The sequence below is a fragment of the Argentina silus genome (genome assembly GCF_951799395.1).
Source record: "Argentina silus genome assembly, chromosome: 12".
Classification (NCBI taxonomy): domain Eukaryota; kingdom Metazoa; phylum Chordata; class Actinopteri; order Argentiniformes; family Argentinidae; genus Argentina; species Argentina silus.
This window is the reverse complement of record NC_139666.1, coordinates 3,388,811-3,411,842: the sequence shown is the minus strand read 5'-3', so window position 1 is coordinate 3,411,842 and position 23,032 is coordinate 3,388,811. Positions and strand designations below refer to the sequence as shown.

The 23,032-nt window shown below is 42.6% G+C and overlaps 1 protein-coding gene across 2 annotated transcripts; it reads right to left on the bottom strand.

Moving 5' to 3' along the window:
• Positions 1-4,148: 4,148 nt before the first annotated feature.
• Positions 4,149-19,579, bottom strand: LOC310812826 (sorting nexin-4-like). Of its 2 annotated transcripts, none has more exons than XM_083681536.1 (14): positions 19,463-19,579; positions 18,021-18,145; positions 16,827-16,965; positions 16,247-16,396; positions 15,884-15,931; positions 15,471-15,526; positions 14,543-14,615; positions 13,578-13,639; positions 12,941-13,006; positions 12,274-12,363; positions 9,807-9,906; positions 9,310-9,455; positions 8,232-8,346; positions 4,149-6,453 (listed from the first exon to the last, which is right to left on the bottom strand). In XM_083681536.1, the coding sequence occupies exons 1-14, from the start codon at positions 19,550-19,552 to the stop codon at positions 6,406-6,408; spliced, it is 1,308 nt and encodes a 435-aa protein (XP_083537662.1). In that variant the 5' UTR covers positions 19,553-19,579; the 3' UTR covers positions 4,149-6,405. The 2 variants fall into 2 exon arrangements, with proteins under 2 accessions (XP_083537662.1, XP_083537663.1); XM_083681537.1 differs by having other exon boundaries at positions 15,884-15,928.
• Between the last annotated feature and the right edge of the window lie 3,453 nt (positions 19,580-23,032).

Here is a 23,032-nt window from a genome sequence, read left to right as displayed (position 1 = left end):
ATGGATAGATGAGATAGGGGACATGTAGAAAGATCAAAACAATTAAGAGGTTAGTCCGCATGGGTTATACTGAGTGAAGCAGTAGTGACTTGTGAAAGGAGGATGGCTAGGTAGTTGAAAGTTTAGATAGATATATGGTTGGAATGATCAGTAGTATGTTAGAAGGTCATAGATAGATAGATAAGCCCACCTAATAATAAGTATGTTGAAGAACAATAGTTGGACTTGCTCAAGCAAGTTTCGAAGATTCAACTTGTTCAATCTTGCAGTCCCATTGGTTAAAGGAATTGTTTGGTGACACAATATGGTGATATGAGGATATGTTGATGGATACGGTGTAATTGTTATGGGGAACATATGAAAAGAATCCTCTTTGAATATTCCAATTCTGCATACCTGTTAGAAACCAGCTACTGCTGGTTGTTGTATAGGGCAGTACAATCAGATCCCATAGATGATCTAGTGTTTTATATCAGGTCCCATAGATGATCTAGTGTTTTATATCAGGTCCCATAGATGATCTAGTGTTTTATATCAGGTCCCATAGATGATCTAGTGTTTTATATCAGGTCCCATAGATGCTCTAGTGTTTTATATCAGGTCCCATAGATGCTCTAGTGTTTTATATCAGGTCCCATAGATGCTCTAGTGTTTTATATCAGGTCCCATAGATGCTCTGTGGTCAAGAGGATCATATCAGGTCTCATCATAAGTGACATCATCAAGCTTTAGAGTCAACAGAGAGACGACTAAAGATCACTTGGTGACACAACCTCCTTTGGCTGAAAGGATATGTTAGGTTTTACATGGTCACATAATAAATCTATATGAGGATATGTTAGGCTATGTTGCTTCCTATGGAATCCATCATTTCGGTGACTGTGAGTTGAATACATACTTGTAGATATTGTGTAACATATTTTCTCCTGGCTTCAGTCATATGGTTGCTATCAGGCTGGAAACCAGCCTCTGGTAAGCGCTATGTTTATTGTCCTGCTACCATTGTGTCAACCTGCTGTTTGTTTGCTGTTGCTTTGTTTTACATGGTCACATAATAAATCTGATTCACTTTAAATGTTTACATTGACACGTTTCCCCACGTTTTCCCCCCTAGCTAGGGAAATAATACAAAAACAAATCAAATATATATAGGGTCAAATATATGTTTGTTCTACTTCAGTTACACTCATTTGAAACAAGCAGAAGTAGCTGAGAAATAATATGAAATGATATTTGAAATAATATGAAATACATTTTAAATAATTAAAAGCAAGTAACTATTTAAATTCCTTTGAAACATAAAAGCTCAAGGTAATTCACTGGATCACAACAAAATCATAACTTCCAAAGACAACCAATAGAATTTAATCAATGAACCATGAATCACGCACCCCTCCAGCACCTGAGCCAGCCCAGCCTCCCCAGGTTGCCCAGGTAGAGAACAGGCATGACTGTGCTTCCTGCTGTACTGGTCATCAGAATGGGGATGCCCACGGTGCAGATGAACACGTTGGTGCTGATGGGCATCAGGGTGCGGAAAGAGTACACCAACATGGGAGGAAGGTAGAAACAAAACGTCATGACCAGGCTGCTGATGATGATCTGAAGAGCCTTCTTCTTCTGGGGGTGGAGGTCTCGCCCTCCGGGGTCAGATCTCTTCAGAGCCCTGAGGATGAAGAAGTCACAGAGGCCGATGGTTGGGAGGGATACGATCCACGGGAGGATAGAGAGGGCGTAGGTGTAAAAATTCTCAATTAATGAGTACAAAACGCAGTAGGTTACTGAGAGAACCCAGACAGCGACACACATCAGAACCCTGGAGGTCAGGCCCTTTCTGGTGTGGTACACGATTGGATGCACCACAGCCAGGTAGCAGTCCAGACAGATACAGGTCATGAGGAGAGGTCGTCCATTCTCATTCAGAGAATAGATGAAGTTTATTATGTACACCAGGGGCCAGCTGTAAAAGACGAGGTAGTTACATATTGTAAGGGGGATAAAACCCAAGAAGAGCAAGTCCATGACTGTGAGGTTTAGCATGAAGACGTCGTTGGGGGTGGTGGGGGTGCCTTTCCTGTGTCTCTGCAACAGCTCCCAAAGGACGGTGACACATGCAGGGAATCCAAGCAGCATACAGACAGCACTGAGAACAGCCCAGATCATAAAACCTACCATCATGTCATTACAAAGTCGAAGGTCCCCATAGACAGTGGAGTTCGTCGAGTTTAGAGTTGTATTCTGCAGCTGAGGCATAGTTGAGACTGTCTGTTCTGGTCTGTTCTCTTCTGGTCTGGTCTGGCCGAGGGTTTTTATCTGTACTAGTACAGTGATTATTGGTACTGCTTTTTGTCTTGATGAGGACTCGCTCTACTAGAAGACTTTGCATGGTAGCTATTCCAAATGCAAATGATGCATGAGGAGAACATGGCTGGTCATTAGCCATCAAGACAAGCTTTGAATGGCCAGGTGCCACTGCTGCAGTGCAAACAAGCCATGAACTGATACACAAAACAACCACTTTAAAGACACAATCTGTAATTTTCATTCAGTCAAAATTGCCCCCCTTTACTTGTTTGTAAACTGTGGAAGGTGGGTTCCGGCTTAGGTAACTGCCACTCAATTATTCCAATTATGTGGGTAACACCAAAAACGGACCCACTTCTCCTGGTATTGGTAGCAACTGGAAATTAAATGTACAGAATTTGACTTTATAAACCTACAGAAAACCACACTTGTGGAACACGTATGACCATTTTGTTTAGAGTTTGTGTGGAACCTAGCAGAGTCAATGGAGCCTGGTCACAGTGATGCAGTTTGCATGGAGCCAGATAATGTATATACAGATAATGTATATACAGGACTATATAAACAACTCACAATCTGTCCACTGTCCCCCAGGGTTCTGTCCTCTGTCCTCCAGGGCTTTGTCCTCTGTCCCCCAGGTCACTGTCCTCTGTCCTCCAGGGCTTTGTCCTCTGTCCCCTGTCCCCCAGGTCTCTGTCCACTGTCCCCCAGGTCACTGTCCTCTGTCCCCCAGGTCGCTGTCCTCTGTCCCCCAGGGTTCTGTCATCTGTCCCCCAGGGCTCTGTCCTCTGTCCCCCAGGGTTCTGTCATCTGTCCCCCAGGGCTCTGTCCTCTGTCCCCCAGGGTTCTGTCCTCTGTCCCCCAGGGTTCTGTCATCTGTCCCCCAGGGCTCTGTCCTCTGTCCCCCAGGGTTCTGTCCTCTGTCCCCCAGGGTTCTGTCATCTGTCCCCCAGGGCTTTGTCCTCTGTCCCCCAGGGCTCTGTCCTCTGTCCTCCAGGTCTCTGTCCTCTGTCCCCCAGGGTTCTGTCCTCTGTCCTCCAGGTCTCTGTCCTCTGTCCCCCAGGGTTCTGTCATCTGTCCTCCAGGTCACTGTCCTCTGTCCCCCAGGGTTCTGTCATCTGTCCCCCAGGGCTTTGTCCTCTGTCCCCCAGGTCTCTGTCCTCTGTCCCCCAGGGTTCTGTCCTCTGTCCCCCAGGGTTCTGTCCTCTGTCCCCCAGGTCTCTGTCCTCTAGGTCTCTGTCCTCTGTCCCCCAGGGTTCTGTCCTCTGTCCCCCAGGGTTCTGTCATCTGTCCTCCAGGTCACTGTCCTCTGTCCCCCAGGGTTCTGTCATCTGTCCCCCAGGGCTTTGTCCTCTGTCCCCCAGGTCACTGTCCTCTGTCCCCCAGGTCTCTGTCCACTGTCCCCCAGGGTTCTGTCCTCTGTCCCCCAGGGTTCTGTCCTCTGTCCCCCAGGTCACTGTCCTCTGTCCCCCAGGTCACTGTCCTCTGTCCCCCAGGGCTTTGTCCCCCGTCCCCCAGGGCTCATTGATTTGTGTTCTTAATTATGTAACAAGCCTTGTTTCCATGGAGACAGGTCACTGTGTTCCGCATCGTCACCCTCACACGCATCAATGACGCTGGGTACCATTATGTAAAGTAATGACGGGGTGGAGGTGTGACGGGGTGGAGGTGTGACGGAGTGGAGGTGTGACGGAGGTGATTTGGAGTAGCCCTGCCCTTGGATGTCCTCTTGGTAGACGCTTGTGTCTCCGACGTTCAAACCCTGCCTGTCACATCAGCAAATTAATTTTCTCTCCAAAACATGGAAGGAGAATGTCTCATTCACCATAAAAGCTCTCGAGGCGTTTTCATGATTTCTCCACTTATTTATTTTTTGGTGATCAACCAACGACTGTTTCATATCAGACAACCAGAGACAGGGGCACCCCAGTATCTCCTGACATCACCTACATCGGTCTATTCCTCTAGTCAAATCTAATCAAACTTTATTTATATAGCACATTTCATACATGGAGGTAATTCAATGCACTTCACAGAAAATAACAAATAAATAAAGGCAGTAAAAGACAATGAAATTAAAAAGACATGACAAGAATTGGAGGATAAAAATATAGCGGCCAAGGAGGTTCAAACAGTAAAAACATGTGAGACTAATGCATGGTAAACTAAAACCAACACAGGACTAAAAGACTAAAGGTCTTAAAAACGCCCTAAACAACAGCAAAGTGAGTTCATTCCTGTAGTGCTGATAGTCCACACCGTGCTGAAGCAACTGTCGCTGATGGACCTCATGGCACGATACGTCAATAACAATCAAATCAAATCAATCACATTCTATAGCCCTCGTTAGAAAAACTGTTTTGTCACAAAGTTGTGATGATGCTATGATGATAACTTAAAAAAACATACAATTGGAACCTAAATCCAAGAGTCAAGAACTCACGCCGCCCTCCAACACCTGAGCCAGCCCAGCCTCCCCAAGGTTGTCCAGGTAGAGAACAGGCATGACTGTGCTTCCTGTTGTGGTGGTGATCAGAATGGGGATGCCCAAGGTGCAGATGAACACGTTGGTGCTGATGGGCATCAGGGTATGGAAAGACAACACCAACATGGGAAGAAGATAGGAACAAAAGGTCATGACCAGGCTGTTGATGATCTGAAGAGCCTTCTTCTTCTGGGGGTGGTGGTCTTGCCCTCCGGGGTCAGAGCTCTGAGGATGAAGAAGTCGATGGTGGGGATAGTTACAGTGTAGAGGAGGACGGTGTGTGTGTGTGTGTGTGTGGGGGGGGGGGGGTTCCCAACTCTACTATGTTTGAAACAGCAAATAATGTCCCGTAGGCTACCATGACAACCCAGACACCAACACACATCAGAACCCTGGAGGTCAGGCCCTTTCTGGTGTGGTACACGATTGGATGGACCACAGCCAGGTAGCAGTCCAGAGAGATACAGGTCATGTGGAGTTCACTCTCATTCAGAGAACAGGTGAAGGTGGCTATGTACACCAGGAGCCAGTTGTACCAGACGAGACAGTTACAATGGATGTCAGTGACAAAGAGTCCAGTAATAAGGCACATACATACGGGGAAGAACACATCAAGTGTTTCATGCGTGACTCTCTTATTCCTGAACCCATGGTCAAATAAACTGGGCCAATGCACCGAGCAGGGGGTTTGTTTACATAATAAGCATTCATTAACAAAAGCAATGACTCAAGTATGCAAAACATCAAGGTCTCATGACATCATTTGGAGTATTGGAATACAGGAATACAATCCTGTCCTGGCAACTCTAAACAAATTACTCTAGTGCTAAGCAATTGTGCTTTAAAACCCAGCACTTGATTTAGCGAAGGAAAAACACACAATTCATCTGTCAGTCAGTGGGCCTCATTCATCAACCATTGGTATGCAAAAATCTGACCATATATTGTTTTGTAAGACTCATGTCAAGAACAATAGATGATCTAGTTCATCAAAATGTTCTCTTCTAAATATCTACTTTGACTGTAGCAGATTGTCAATATACAAACTGAAACCAGCACCCTACTTAATTCAATTCTGCTTTCATTTAAAATGTTACTGGTTGTTAATTCCTCCACTAGGCTATTTGAGCTTTATTTCTCAATAATTATCATTGATCATCAATACACTTCCTCGATCCGATACACTACTAAAACTCTTGCGTTTGAGGAGAACTGTCCATCACTGCAAACTAAACCTGCTGAATATAGGAAAATGTGGGTTGTGGTGTATGGTAATGACCTTTATCATGTATGCACACACCAAAGGGTAAATGAGATCAAACTACAAATGGATATAAGATAATTTCCTGATATTTGCGCCCGTTTCTTGAATCTATTGATGAACGAGGCCCAGTGTGAGACATCTGTTATTACAGGTACATCAACAAGTGACAGCTGGAATGATAAGATTATTAGGGTAATTAGTACGTTGATTATTTCTTTGTGTGCATGAATTATAATTTCCTGATCTTTACTCAGACTTCAGCAACCTTCAGGATGGGTCACAGAGACTTTAGCTCTGTGACCAAAAGTTTGCACTTATTCACAACTCCCATGAGACGGATGAGTGTCAGAGCTCACATCTTGTTGAAACACTCCTTAGCGTTGGTCCAAACTTGTATTCCCTTACAGAGAGAATGACAACAAAATGAGACCCACACAGAAAACGATAAAAAAGTTTAGCATTTCACTTATGATGACTGATGTATAGTTAATTCCCTCACTTGGACAAAATGTACGTATTTGTAAGTCGCTTTGGATAAAAGCATCTGCTAAATGACTCACAGTGCCCTGTCTAAATAATGGGACAGTGAAGCATTTTTCTTTTCATCCAAACGTTTGTATTTAAAATCAAACAATTACTATGAGGTTAAAGTAGAGATTTGATGGTAGTTGTGTACAGATTGGCTTCACCATTCAGAAATTACAACACTTGTTGTGCATAGTGCCCTTATTACATGGTACCCACAAGCGAAGGGACAATTGGCTTGACAGGTGTTTCTGGTAACTCAGGTGTGTTCCATCACATCACTTGTGCAGTCATAAGAGAGCTCTCAATGTCTAATATTGATTCTAGGCTTTGAGTTTGCCTTCGGAGTCTGCTATCGGTGTCTGTCAACATGAGGACCAAAGAGACGTCAATGAAAGTCAGGGAAGCCATTATGAGGCTGAAATATCAGAAGAACTATATCTATCCCAAACATAGCCAAAATCATAAACTTACTGGACCAAAATCAAACAGTGTGTAACATTGTTAAAAGGGAACAAAGCACTGGTGAGCTCCTAACCCTAACAGCCTGGTAGACCAAGGAAGACTTCTACAGTGGATGATTGCAGAATGTACACAATGATTAAGAAAGAAAAAAAAAAAAAAAGGTCCCACAGATCAGGAACACTCTCCAGGAGATTGGCGTGAATGTGTCAGAGATTACTATCCGCAGAATAGGTCACCATCTGAACTACAGAGGCTTCTCTGCAAGGTGCAAAACACTAGTTAGCCACAAAAACAGGTTGGGCAGTTTACAGTTTGCTAAAAATACCTAAAAGAGCCTCCAGGGTTCTGGAAAAAGGTATTGTGGACAGATGAGACAAAGATTAACATGTACCAGAGTAATGGCAAGAGTAAACTCCCCATCCACAGCATACCACCTCATCTGTGAAATATGGTGGAGGGGGTCTTATGGCTTGAGCATGTATGGCTTCCACTGGAACTGGCTAATTTGTGTTTATTGATGATGCAACTGCTGATGGCAGCAGCAGAATGAATTCTGAAGTGGGACATCTCGTCAGTCCAAGTACAAGCAAAATGCCTTCAAACTCATTGGACCGCGCTTCAACGTACAGCAGGACAATGACCCGAAACATATTGCCATAGCAACTAGGTAGTTTTTCAGGGCCAGAAAGTGGAAAATCTCCATATTTAAATCCTGTTGAACACGCATTTCATTTGCTGAAGAGGAGCTTCACCAAAGAAGACACCCAGCGTCTGGTGGGGTCAATGGGTCACGGACTTCAGACTGTGATTGCATAGAAAGAATTGTCGACCATATACTAAACGACACTGTTTAATTTGGCCTGTTGATAAATCCTTCCCATTTAACCCTAAAATAAGGGGGACTATGTCTAAAGTGTTGTCATTTCTGAATGGTGAAACCAATATGTACACAAATACCATCAAATAAAAGTGAGGAATCTCTAATTCAACCTCATAGTAAGTGTTTGATTTCAAATCCAAACTTTTGGAGTGTACAGCCAAAAGAATAAAAAAATGCTTCACTGTCCCATTACTTACGCAGGGCACTGTAAATGTAAAAAAAACCCTGTTCATTTGTCAATATCACATTTGTTCCTAAGAGAATCCCAGTTCAGACGTTTTCTATCCCCATGGTCACAGGTTGCCTACCTTCTTACACATGCTAATCTGCATGACAGCATAGCTGATCAGGGCCTCCTTCAGGTCACCATCCTTCTGCTCTCTAAAGCTCTCCACGTCGGCCCAGGCAGCCTTCACAAACTCTCTGGGGAGAAAGATGAGCATTTAAAAGGTTGACAAATGTTAATGTCTAAAAAAAAAATATGTCTAAAAAATAATATCATCTCTTCTATGACACATTGCACGCCAAGTGCGAAACTGCCGATTTCAGATGATCTGTAATTTTGTTCATGGTAAGTGGGTTTATCTTCACAAAGCGTATGATGGGAACAGTGATTCTGGTTGATTAATAAGTTACATGATGCATTAGTATTACAGTTGTCAGATCAGTTATAGGTTGCTTGATCAGGCCCTCGCCTCTGTCCACAGAAGGATTTGTTTTGTTTTAGGCCAAGCTGCTGGTGCCAATCCCTTGCTCGGTACATGGTAAACACCTTAAGCTTGGGAGGGGCACTGGCAGCCCATGTGATAAGACAGAGAGACAGAGGGGGGGGCTGAGCGATGTCATTACATTTACTGTCTCTGGTACTTTTCCAGTGTTTGTAGTTCATCTGAAAGGTGGCGACAGGCCTTCGGGCTCCTCAGAGATCCTTCAGACTTTGCTGTACCTCTCCATTGTGCACCTTGTATTCAATTATTGAATGACTCCGGGGATCTGATCTAATTTTTTTTTACTTCACACATCACACCTGAACCAAAGAATTCCTAAAACATATTACACTTCACATCACTAATTTCAGGTATACAGACTAATGTCCTAGTCTGCTGAAGAAATACTCACACAAAGTTCCTTCTGTAACTCAATATTCTAGTTTCTCACAATAATTGGGATACTTCTCCAACTTCTGGAAAACACAATCTATGAAATATGTTTGGGGGGATAGAAAGAGAGTAGCCTATTGCTTATGCTGAGGAAAGAATTGTGGAAGCGGTTTCGGATGTAAATGGCTTCGTAAGCAGTTTCTGATGTAAACAGTTCTACCACCATCAGAGGACTCACAGAGAGAGAGAGAGAGAGAGAGAGAGAGAGAGAATACAGGTTCCTCACTCGCACTCAGCGTTCTTCTGTTTGATGGCCTCCTCCCCCTCCTGGATGTCCTGCTCCAGTAGCTGCAGTTTGGCCTCCCTCTGCTCTGCCGTCTCCTGGCCGAACAGCTTCCTGGTCATGCCCTTCAGGGAGAATGTCCGCACCATCTAACACAAGGAACGAGAATACAACCTGAATACAACTAAATGCGTCTTGAAAGTTTTGAACACAGCAACATGTGTCATATAAGGTTTGGCTATAGAAAAAAATGTATCTTAAAAGTTTTGGATACAACAATTTGATCTAATAAAGGTTATATCACTTTGTCTCTAATTCTCTCAATATATTCTTTGCATTTCTGTGCCAGCAATCGACTGCGTCACGCCTTAATTGGAGTGAGTGCCCTATGTTTAATTACAGTCTGGCAAACCCTAGCTCTGGAGTTCATCTTTTGTGTGTGTGTGTGTGTGTGTGTGTTTGTGTGTGTGTGTTTGTGTGAAAGTGAGTGAGTGTCTCACCCCTGTGGCCAGATCCTCCCTCTCCTGCTTCTTGGAGGTCAGCTCTTGGGCAGCCACCTCCAGATCAAACTGAGTGAGCTCATGTTTCCTACACACTGCCCTGAAACACAGACCTGAATCATGTACAGTGCCTTCGGAAAGTATTCAGACCCCTTCACTTTTTCCACATTTTGTTGTGTTATAGACTCAATTTAAAATGGATTAAATTAAAAGAATTTGCTATCAATCCACACACAATAACACAGAATGACAAAGCGAAAACAGGTACATTTATTAAAATTGAGATACAGAAATACCTCATGTTCAAGTATTCAGACCCTTTGCTAAAATTAGCTAAAATGCAAAAATGTCATCAACAAATCACTCAATACATTTAATTGAGTCCATCTTAATGCAAGGATAATAGTTCATGTGATTTTGGAAGTGTGTAATTGATTCCTATGTAAATCAGAGACCCTATAAAAACAAAGATATTAATTCCAAAATCACATGAACAATTATCCTTGCATTAAGATGGACTCAATTAAATGTATCGAGTGATTTGTTGATGACATTTTTGCATTTTAGCTAATTTCAGTGTCATAGTAAAGGGTCTGAATACACTGTACATGTACCTACTCTGAAACACACACCTGAATCATGTACATGAAGCTACTCTTTGTCATGCATCAAGCAGAAGCCTGGCCACTCGGGGGCATGTACTTTTCATAAAGCAACACACACATATCGGTTAACCTTTATTTATCCAAGGAAAACACACAGGTGCGCCCTAATACAAAGCAAAATATATACTTGTGTTGCACAATGTACCGGTTCAACAAAAGTATCACGATACCCTGCTTTGAAAGTGGTTCTAAGAAAATTTACAACCGGTTTTATTTTACCATAAATACCTGACGCAGTATTTACTTTGAGCTGTGCGGGATATCATCTTATAAGTGTAATTTATCTATATGCTCGCGGGGGGCAGTGTGCTCCACATGCATAGTGGGCGTGTGTGGCTCGGAAAGAGATAGCTCAACAATCGCACACCCGGCGTTGACGAGGAGGAGGAAAGAGAAGGATGGAAGCCGCAAGTGTCGATGCCGGCCGTCCCCAGCTTGTTGATAAAAAGGATGCCAGAAGTGAAATCTGGCGTTACTTTGCTTATAGAGGCAATGATGAAGGGGAGCCGACCGTGCAGTCAAAGGGAGGCAACACGCCACATTTAGCCAAGCACCTTCCCGATAGGCATCCTGACCTCTTCAAGGAGTTCAAATCACACAGGTCAGCGAATAGGTCTGATAGCTAAGGATACGCTTAGACGCATGATGCGATAACATATCACGTTCAGGGATGGAAATTAAGTTCAGCATGTCCTCAAATGTTCAGTCAAGCAAGCGAGCGAGTTAAAAAAAAGAACAAGTGTCTCCTCCTCCGCGTGATGTTCCATCCCTGTACATGTTAATCTGTTCTTCTTCTTGTGAATTGAGTAAGGTTAAAATCTACATATCATAATTTAGTGAAATATTAATCATCATATTGAATGAATGTAAAAATTCATATTTTAAATGTTATTTTGTGTTTACTCATTTGTTGTTCAGCATAGTATACTGATTCAAATATCAGCTGTCAAATCTCATTATGGTTGCCGTGGTATTGTTTAAGAATCAAAATCGTGATGCTTAAGCTGGTATCGGTATCGAAGTCAAAATGTTGGTATCGTGACAACACAAACATATACCCACCAAATACACAACACCTTCAAATACAAAATACACACACTAATTAATCAAATGATCTATATCAGTTAGACTGTCTCTGAAGTCCCGTGTTTCCCCATGCACTTCAATGTTGTCCCTCTGGCTTCTGGAGTGTGGCCATGCTGCTCTTCTATGACGTGGCTGTGAAATGGAGTCATATGAATCTAGGAGTGTACTGTAACATATTGTTACTGTGTCCTAGTCAGGGTTGCCATGTCCGTGGGCTTTCATGCTAAATCAGGCTATTTTGAAGACAAGGTCGTGGGTGTAAAATGTACTGGTCGTGTGGTGTCGGTCTTTTGGGCTACTTCTAAATTGCACCGCGGCCGCAAGGGCATTTCCCTTGTTTCACTGTGACCTGCTGCTGCTGACTGTGAGGCAGCGAGGCCGTTGCTGCTGAGTGAGTGAGTGGGAGCCGGAGGGCGTGTGTCTGTTGAGATAACGCTGGAAGCTCACAAGTAATGAGAGAACAACAAACTAACAGCACGAGCTACAAACGTCTCCCTCATGATCTTATCTGCCTCGTTCGTTCCATCCTGACCGCCCCCAGTCCCTGAATTTGTTTAATGAAAAAAAAAAAGCAAACTGTGAGGACAGGCTCATCGTAACGCATGGAATGGAATGAGGAACGGGGGGTGGTTTGATGCGGTTCCTGATTCCATTCCCTGCATCACAATGAGCCCGTCCTCCGATTTCTACCTCCGCCAACCTCAACTGAATTGTACCTTAGTGCCTCAGTGTAGAAGAGGTACTCTTTCAGCTGGTCGGCGTAGTGTTCCTCGTCCTCCAGAATGTCGTCCACAGAGGCAGCGTACCTGCGGCAGAGAGGCTGGTCAGAGGCAGCAGCGAACAGCAGCGAACAGCAGCGAACAGCTCCACACACAGGGAGCGGCCGGGGAGGCCGTTCATTTTCACTTTTCTGGGTCGGTTGAACCTGGCGTCTCCGCTGCAGCTTACTGGTCCGTAGCGGCCTTACACCAGTACACCACGCTAGTCAGAGGCTAGCCAAGAGGACCTAGAGAAGAACACCTAGCTTCCTGTCACACTCTCTGGCGGTCTCACTGTATCCACAGACGAATTGGAGGACACACACACACACACACACACAGTCTTGAAATGAAACGTGCGAAAAGACGAGTTTGCGGGGTTGCCCCTGCACTCTCCAACCAAACCTGGTCTGCAACTGCACCTGTGCATCGAGAATCGGCCTTTAAAACCATCAGAAAGTGAGAACAGGCGACAGGTAGCCTTGAGGTTAGAGAGGCCAGCGGGAGTGTATTAGCCAGATGTGTGCTGGCATCCAGAGGGTTGCATGGAGAATGAGTGTTCATTCAGAAGAGGCTGACCTTCAGATACGATGGACAACCATTGTATTTGAACAAAACCACTTACGTGTCCATGTGGTGACCGGCACTCTGGAGTCCATCTCCCATCTCTTTCTCTATGGCACTCCACTCACTGCCAACAGAAGAAGCAGCTGTATTCATATGTACACTTACTAACCATTACCCTGCATTCATATGTAAACATACTAACCTTTACCCTGCATTCATATGTACACTTACTAACCATTACCCTGCATTCCTATGTACACTGATTAACCATTACCCTGTATTCATATGTACACTCATTAAATGATCCAAGACCGACCTTTAACACTGCCTTTAACATTTACATTTATATTTGAGACATTTAGCAGATGCCTTTATCCAAAGCGACTTACAACAAGTAAGACTTTAAAGGGATAGTTCACTATTTTACCACTGACCATACAGTATATCCTAAAACAAGTGTAATTGTCAAAACAGTGAACCATCCCTTGAGGCAAGGTATTCAAAGGTTTCTGCAGATGTTGTTGATTGATGTAGATGTTGATGCACCATACTGTACCACTACAACCTCAAATGAACCAGCAACGGGCCATATCACACGATGTCATAACTATTGCAATAGTATGATAACATGACCACATGCAATACCATAGTGTGGCTACACACGCCACCCTGTTCCCCAAACACAGGTTCCTTACCTGAACACTCTTCCATAATTCCCATGTACTTTGTACACACCATACATTCGATCTGCCACCCTCTGGAGAGAAGGGAGAAGGAGCTCAACTTAGTCACTTCGACTCTGCTTCCAATTATGTTATAAGACGTTTCATGTAACTAACAGCCATAGTTTCTAATACATGTTCCATACTGTATGTATGGAATGTGTCAAACAGAAAAGGTTTACTCAGAGACTATGAGTGGGGAAAGCAAGAGAGGCACAACTAAAGCATCACTGGACATTTGTACACATTTTCAATACACTGTAGGTTATTGTCTGGTGTCGGGGGGGGGGGGGGGGGGCAGAGTTAGGGTCTCACAGCCATCACAGCTAAACCCTCACTGTAGGCCAGAGAGCTCTCGTCCTGGTTGGACACCAGGGGAGGCTTGTGGAGGCGGAAATCATCATTGTAATGCATGGAATGGAATGGAATAGGAGGAATGGTATCAACAGGCACGTGTTTGAATGGAATGAGGAATTCCATTCATCATTCCATTCCATGCATTACTATCAGCCCGTCCTCCGATTTCTCCCTTGATCAGCCTCCACTGACGTGCACAACAATCAGCCTCCACTGACTGTTTTGTGGTGGCACTCTGATCACTCCTCTCATACTTGAGGCATGGCTTGTATCCTGGAAAATAAATCATCCCATTATCTTGTTCAAATACACATGTCAGTAGTTGCCACTGTTGCTGGTCAGTAAGGTGTGTTCTAACAAGGCGGTCTGTCGTCAATAATGTGGCAGTCTACCAGTCAGTAAGGTGTGGTACAACTGGCAGTCTAGCAGTCAGTAAGGTGTGGTTCAACTGGCTGTCTAGCAGTCATGAAGGTGTGGTTCCACTGGCTGTCTAGCAGTCATGAAGGTGTGGTTCCACTGGCTGGCTGAAGCAAATATAACGGTGTGGGGTGAGGTAAGTGCTACAAGCTGGCTCCACTCACCGCCCTGACCCTCAGCAGTTGAGAGACGTCAGACTGAAGCTCATCGCTGTAATGTTTCAGCTCTGTAAAACGCCTGGAACAAACAAGATGACCATTGGCTCAATCACAAGGCATGACGCACATGAGTCAATAACCTGATGTACTATCATATTATCAATATGAACATATAATAAAGTATGTGACCATTGAATGATGGCATTACAACTACCCATACTTTAATACATTTAGAACAGGTATATCAATATCATTGAGTTCAGATGTATAAAAATCTCTATATATAATAAATCTATATAATATAGATTAACCGATAACAAAATAATCGTGAGTTGCAGCCCTACGTTTGAACGAAGGAAAGTTAACATAAGAAACTCCTCCACCCTCCACCCAACCCTCAACCTCAGTACCAATCTCTACAACAACCTGTTTACAAATGATGCGAGCATGTTGTTCAATAGTCAGATAAATAAATAAGAGTTTGATACAGCCAGCGGAAGAACAGATTTTAGAATTTCTCCCAGTTCCCCTCAATTTCATATTTTGACAAGATAAACATTGTTTATTGAAGCGGCGGCTGTGTGTCACCCCTGATTGACGGCAGCATTTCAAGTTTAGTGTGAATTGACTGATGGTGCCAATTTGTACCAGTATGAATTGCCTAAGTCATTGCGGCATCTTATACCGGTTTTTTTCTAACTATTTTGTATGAAAAGGGCTAAAGTTAACTCTTCTTCCCACAGCCCCTGAATAAAGTAAATAATAATATTGCATTCAAATCATTTAAATATTGTGATATGAAATTGATAGTATGGATACAAAGTGCTGTATGTTTCGAGAGTCCACAATTGAGATTACCAAGCATCAAGATGAAAATGCATAGAGCAGTTGGATTCCCTCAACAGAAAACAGTGACTGGAACATGATTACCTACTTGTCTGGGTTTTTCACCCGGAAGCTTGCACTCAACTCTTTCAACCTTGAATCTGCCTGTAAAGAAGCCAGACAGATAAATTCGGTATCAAAATATCCAAAATATGGTTGAAATGTTCCAATAAACTACATGGGAGCATTCAACAGTGTATTCTTTTTTTCCCCCCATTGACTACTTTTGTGCCTTACACCTGCAAATAAGTTGGATGTGCATACATTCCTTTTGGACAAAATAGTGAACCATCCCTTCAAGTTGTTTACAAAAAAAACATTGCTGTGGTTTGATCCTAAACATAGCTGATGAACTTGCTGCATTTGATCTCTTTAGACTCTACTTGAATGTGTTGGCGAGTAGCATGAGCTTAAAATGAGGTTAGTTAGGTGAGGCGATGAGGACTGTTGCTAATGGAGTACCTTTGCTTGGAATCCAGTGTCAAACACCTCCTCTCTCCATCCCTTCTCCTTTGGAAACATGAGAGGAACACTGTCTGTCAGACTCTGGTAAACACCATCACAGATATGAGAGGCCGGTGTACGGGGACACACTGTCAAAACATCAACCTGGCCATGCCGTCTAAACCTATGAACCGTAAGACTAGCTGCTGGTCCCGGTGGAGACTGTGTGTGTGTGTGTGTGTGTGTGTGTGTGTGTGTGTGTGTGTGTGCGTGTGCGTGCCAGTGAGACAACCTTTTCTCTTATAGCCCTGTGTTTGGAGGAAGTAGCAAACAGAGGAAACAGAAGTGTGTGTGTGTGTTTATTGTAGTATTGTACCTCACCTCTGTGAGGAAGAGGAAGAAAATCTTGTCGTTGGAGAGAACTGGGTGAGAGGCCACACGAAGCAGGAAGTTCTCCAGTCCGACCCTCCTCCTCTCCACAAAGTCCGGGTCCAGGTTGTCCGCTGTCAGCTTGTGCCACACAAACTCAGCCTGCAGGAAACAGGGAATCGTCATCACCTCATCCAAACCAACAGATCATGCGTCATTATATAGTCATATTACAGACTAAGACTTGTCTAAAGCGCATATGACCTCCTTATGTCTTATTGGCCTCAGTACTGTGTGTGGCTACAGGGGGCAGCAGAGGGCAAATAAAAACGACATTGTGTCCCTTTAAAACAGGCCTACACACGTTTAGTCAAAGTCAAAGTCAAAGTCAAAGAGGCTTTATTGTCAATTCTTCACATGTCAAGACATACAAAGGAATCGAGAGGACGTTTCTCACTCTCCCACGGTGAGACAGATAAAGTGCCCAGGCACAACAGATAAGACATACTAAAAGTAAAACATTCAATAAAATAATAAAATAATCCATTGTAATAAAGTGTAAAGTGGGTAAAGTGTCACCATTCTCACTTACCCTCTTCTCTGGTAATGGGGCAACGATGACAAATGGATAGGTCACCAACAGATAGTGTCTCAGAAGCTCAAAGTCGCTGTATCGCCTCCATAGGGAATCAGGGGCAATGTTTGAGCCTTCCATCACACCGTCAACCGGCCTATTAGAGGATGGAATTCCAATTAATTACAATGTAACTGGAACTGGAAGTGTGCCAAGTAAACTTCTGATGAATTCTAATCCAGGATATAATTTAAAAGGCACACATACAACATTCAAGAGAATAGAGAAACCAGAGAGAGAAATGTAATCCTGAGATGTGGACCCCACACGAACTGTATTGTTAGTGAGATTACGTGTGTGTGTGTGTGTGTGTGTGTGTTGTGGGTGTTTATGCCTATGTAATAGTAGGCACTGCTCCAAGCAGAGTTAAAACATGTTTCATATGACCTGGCATAGCAAACACTACTACGGCTACTCACTATGGTCCACTGTGAGAGTCAGGGGGAGCTGTCTGTATAGATCATCGTTGGGCCCCCACCCTTCTCTACCTGGCTGCCTAACTCAGTGGTAGCCAATTAATTAACCCATTATTGCCTCATTGAGAAGTGGTAAGAAGGCTCACTTTGGTGGATAAATAGCACCAGACAGTTCCCTCTGGTGGACAGCGAAAGATGTTACATCAGTTTAAAGGGAAAGTTCACCCATATTACAAAATCACATATTTGGTTCCTGACCCTGAAAGGAGTCTACAGACAAGGACAGACTTCACTTTAGTTCTGTTTGACTGGGCACTGGAACTAACAGGTAGTTGTTTGCATTTTTAACCAAAACCCAATGCAAGTCAAGGGTCCCTAAGTTAGCATGTTTGAAATGTCATGGTCAAATCATCTCAGTCATTTCTGACTTCAGAGAATTTGAGATGACTTCAAACACGCTAACTTAGTGTCCACTGACTTGCATTGGGTTTTGGTTAAAAATGTGATGTGTGCTATCATTTCCAGTCGCATGTCGCCACCGCTAATTCACATATAATGACCATTTGTCAAAAACCCTTACATGGGTTAGAACAACATGTTTTCTAAACTAAACTAAACCAAATACATCTTTGTTAAACAAAATAATATGTCAAGGTTTTAACTACCCAGGTACAGAATATTATACAGTGGGTGTCAAAATCTCTTTTTTGCATTGATTTGACCCCAAATAGTTTACCTTGTTTCAATAAGGTAAACAGTATATGTCTCTTGAATGTTGACAGCATTCTTCCCAGTCCTCTTGTCTGCCTCTGCAACCGAGATCTCCATTTTTCTTCTGAGAACTGAGCCTTGTTCAACCATCTACAGGAGTACATCAAAAAACTATTTAATAGAGGCATCTTCAATACTATACTACAACACATTGTTTACCACAAGGATTAAATGTCCAGTATGTAGATTTGAGCTCTGAATAGGGCTAAATGGAGGGCTAAATGGAAGTGATACAGTTGTGGGGACAATACAGTGACATGGGTTATCCCAAGTTGGAGCTAAATGTGGTCAAAGTTAGCTCACTAACTCGCTAGCTCAATAACTTGCTTCATAGTATAGCCCTCTGAGCAGTTACAACATATTTGTATACAAAACGAGTGTCGCCCCTAGACACTCCATGTTAGAAAGTGCTTTTCGGGACCAAAACAGCATTCGTAAATTAAATACATATTTTTCAAGGGATCTCATTCCCTGATCGCTACCGATTAAACAGACATTACACCCATTAGAAAGCTTTTAGAAAGTTTGAATGTTAGACGTGCAACATTAACATCTTGATGAAAGCCTCATGAATTATATTGAAATACATAGGCGGTTTTCCGGACACATTAAGCTTGGTTCTGCACTAAATCACACATTCAATGGAGAATCTTTGGTTTAGGGTTTGGCTGAGGACACCAGCACATCATAATGTATGTCATGTGTATGTGTAGGGCTGAGCCCATGGAGTCAACTCCACAGATCGCCAGTCGCTATGCACATAGTCGACTCCAGTTAGAAATACTGTAAAAAAAACTGCTACCCGTCTGAACAGAATTGTCCATACTTTAAATTATGTCCGAGAGGTAGGCTACCACAGCCATTCCATACCGTCAACCCGTGGGATCTATCTAGCAGTTGTTCTTGGCGGAAACCGGCTTCCATACATATAGTGACCCGTCTCTGCGAAACAATAATAATCACTGTCGCCCTTTAGTCGTAGCGAGGGAAGAGCACCCCGATACACAGACGTGTTGTACTTCTGTGCCTTAGGGCTTCGTCAAACATGAATGGAGCAACTTCTAAATTGTCTCGTTTAAACATTTACGGCGCTAAAATAGCATTGACAGGAGGGCTCTCAAGCTAACTTCGGTTGAGCAAACTGGGATTAGCAAATCCTAGGCTACTTTAATTCGGCGAATTAATTCCTGACTAATGTGGAAATACATGCAAAAATATCGAGCTGTTAAACACTTTCTTTCCCGGTGGTGGTCAGTAAGTGGTCAGTCGGTTACTTTTTAGCCTGCTACCAGCTGCTGCCCGTAGAGCAGATCACTTTTGCGAAACTCCCGTGGATTCACCGGGCCGCGAAAACTCAACTCAGTTTGTGTACTACTATCTATCAAATACCAATCATAGTAATACTACCGTGTTTTTAATGTTGTTCTCGAATTCTGCAGAGGAGGTGATGTCGGTGTTTCCGATAACCGCTATTTCCTGGGTTCCCGAATCTGCCATCACTCAAATAAACTTTTCTAACAACTCTGTCAGTCGAAGCTACTTCCACATATGCGCTCTGTGAAGACTTGGACTCACCTGAGTGTCATGAGACAGAGCTTGTGGATTGTTCGTCCTGATAAAGGCCTATCAGGACTTTTGCTGTTGTAAAAGTAGTTTCAGCTTTCTGAAACATGTCCTCTTGAAGAGAACTGTATACTATGTCTACATGGTGTTTTTTTTTTACATCAACTTTTCAGCCATACATATATAACGATTCTATTTGCTTTCAGCTATGCCACTGTGAGTGTTTATGTGTGTATTTGAGTCATGTATCTATGCGTGTGTATGTATGTGTTTAGTTTTGTTTTGTTTGTGCATTTATTTATACTCACATAGCAGTTGATACAAACCGAAGTCCATGGCCAAATGGCATAAGCATATATAATAACATTGATAAACAACTATATATGTTTTGATAAAAGGACAGACAACCCAAACTCATCTGGGACAGACAGAGATAGCTGCTGTTGCAAAAGTAGTCTAGTCCTACTCATACCAGGTGTAAATACACTTTTCTAGTAGTTTTCGGTAGTTTCTAATCTCTACAATCCCATCCCATATGAAACATCAGGCTACTGAAATCACATCAGTCATGTTTTCACTGTTCCATTCACCATATTAGACATTTTCAAAAGTGCACCAGAGAATGAAGAAGAAGACTCTTTATTTGGCCATGCAATCAATTCTCTTCAATTGTGGGAATTTGACACATGCACACCCCTCCCGAGACAACACACACACTGCACACACCACACCCCCAAGGGAGAACAGAGCTCTGGGCTCTGGGCAGCCATATTCAGCACCGCTGGAGCGTGTTAAGTGCCTTGCTCAAGGGCACAATAGCAGTGGTAGGAGCCTTAGATATGATGCCAGTAACCTTCCAGTTACCAGCTCCCTCCTAGGGTGGGGATCAAACCAGCAACCTCCCAATTGCTGGCTGGCCTCTCTAACCTCTAGGCCAGCTGCCGCCCTGAACGGTAATTCCCATACCGGGAGTCGATATGGTGGCTTGAACACTATACACAATCTGGGATTGGTATATCAATTTTTGGAATTAAATTTGTGGTATATAGCCATTGATTCTTAAAAAAAATATAACTTAAAAGAAAATGTCTGTTGAGCTTAGTTCAACTACCTTACCCTACCAGAAGCCAAAATATAATATAATAAAACATGTAATTTTAAAGAAACAGTATTTATCTCCAAAACATGATTAAAACGATCATGTTGATCTCATGGATGGTCAGTCCTTGCATCCACAGCTCTGTCTATACATTTGTGAGTGGTTACATTTCTCCTGCCCCATCCCAGATTGCCCCTGGGCTTGAAGAGACTCCATCTGACAACTGAAATCCATTGTCTTTATATCATGAGCTCATCATAGCAGATACTCTGGAAAAAAGGTTCCAAGTAGAACTAAAAACGTCTCAACTTCACTTGAAAGGGTTCTAGGTTACTTAGCAAAAAAAAGTATTTTTGTCACCATTAGAACCATTTTCCTTTCAGGTCAGGTCGAACCATTGTTTCCAGGCTTCTGTTATAATGACGAAACGGTTGTACAGTTGTTTCTTCTTCTTCTAAGAGTGTATTGATATCAATGAGGCCTACTTTACGTATGGAATAATAGTAATAAAATCAATAATAATAACACTCATAATAATAATGATCATAATAGTTCATTGGAATAGAGACAGATACATTAAAGCATTGACTACAAGGAAAACACAGACACAGAAGTGACATTTATTTACTGCACCATCAGGCTTTACTTGCGCTCATTTTCAGCATCAGTCGCTATTTGAAATAACTGTATCCTCCTATGTTAGTGTCGGCTATCCAAAGCTTGTCTATAGTGCAATGATTCCAATCCTCCCAAGGCAAGCACAAACCTTAATGATAGTTATCAATATCATTGTATTATCCTTCCAAGTTCTATCGGTTAAGTTCCGCAACTGCATCTATTGTATGAGGCTATGAAGTCCAGTTCTGGGCGGGTCCCCAATGCACAGCTGGATGAGAAACATCTGGATCCGCCTACACGGAACTTTAAGCAGTAGTCCTAAAACCAAAGCAGTAGTTCTAGTGATACGGTTTCAATACTTGAACATCTCACCTACATTCCAAAATAACGTTGCGGCGACTTATTTTTTTATCGGAGTATTTTGATTTGAGTATGGGGTGCTGGAGATTGTCGGCACTGTATCTTTTTCTTCTGTCTCTCTGTAAGTACTGTTATTCGTTTACTCCCTCCGCATTCACTGTGAAGTGTTCAGTGTCCATTGTTTCTTCAGTTTTCTCAAGTTGTCAATAGGGATTCTGTGATCGTAGAAATTTGCGTTAATGATCAGAAAGTATTGCATTGGTCTATGGTCTATTGCTATTCAGTGGGAAAGTGACGTCGGGGTCAATTTCTAGATAATCGTTTTTTTTTGGATAAGCTATTATTTGATGATATTATGAAAAATGAATCTGCCAAGCACTGGCATATAGCATATACAGCATCTCGTGGATGCCATTGTGTAGTCTCTATGTTTTTCTTTCTTTTTTTCTTCTTTCTTTCTTTCTTTCTTTCTTTCTTTCTTTCTTCCATTTCATCTGTTATGCCTTACTGTAATTTGATAAAGCAGAATTTTTCGTGTAGGTTTAGCTGTATATGCGTTAAGCTACTGGGCACCTAAACATGACCATGCTGTGACTGTTACCTAAATCCAGTAAGTGTACAGTGCAAGGAGTTCCCAGCACCTCATAGAGGCAAATAATCCAAATGTCATTATGCGGTCCTGAATTAATGTTTGGCTCATTGCATCACAAACCATGTTCCAAATGAACCAATCAAGTAGAAATATGTTCAGTTGATATCATATATAACAGTTCATATGATTACTATTGAATATCATTTAGGAAAATGTAAATAATTCAAGTTTAAAACAGACTTGAATGTACTGTATATGTAATTTACCAAATGTATATTTTTGCATTGCTTATGGACAGAATCTGAGAGAAACGAAAGTAAATCTAACACTGCCAGGACTCCCTGGAAAAAAAGGTGACATTTGTTGCTGTGTGGATTATCCTGGTGAGATAGATAAAAAAAACACTTCACTCCTCATTCAACCATTTCTGAAATTCTCTGAAAAGGAAGTCAATACTATATCTTCCAAACATGTGAGTGATTTGATCTATTGATAACCATGTTGTAGATCAACAACAAAGTCATCCAAGGCATGATCATGTTAGATTAATGTAACCGTGAATGAAACAACAACAACAACAACAACAACAACATTAAAACCAGAGTTGTGAAGATAAAAAGATGCACTAAACTGCAACCACATCAAATTTGTACTGCCATCTGCAATGGGAATTTCCAACAGGAAATCGATTTTGAGACTCAATTATCCTTGCTGAATGCCAAGGGGCTTCCTCGGGGAATACGAG

What these genes read in the sequence shown, in the direction of transcription:
- LOC310812826 (XM_083681536.1), bottom strand. Translation starts at nt 19,552, where the DNA reads ATGGCAGATTCGGGAACCCAGGAAATAGCGGTTATCGGAAACACCGAC. An exon ending in ACACTGGATTCCAAGCAAAG is followed by an intron (nt 15,527 to 15,883) that starts GTACTCCATTAG and finishes GCTTCTTTACAG; the next exon opens with GCAGATTCAAGGTTGAAAGA. An exon ending in AACTGCTGAGGGTCAGGGCG is followed by an intron (nt 13,640 to 14,542) that starts GTGAGTGGAGCC and finishes CCTTCTCTCCAG; the next exon opens with AGGGTGGCAGATCGAATGTA.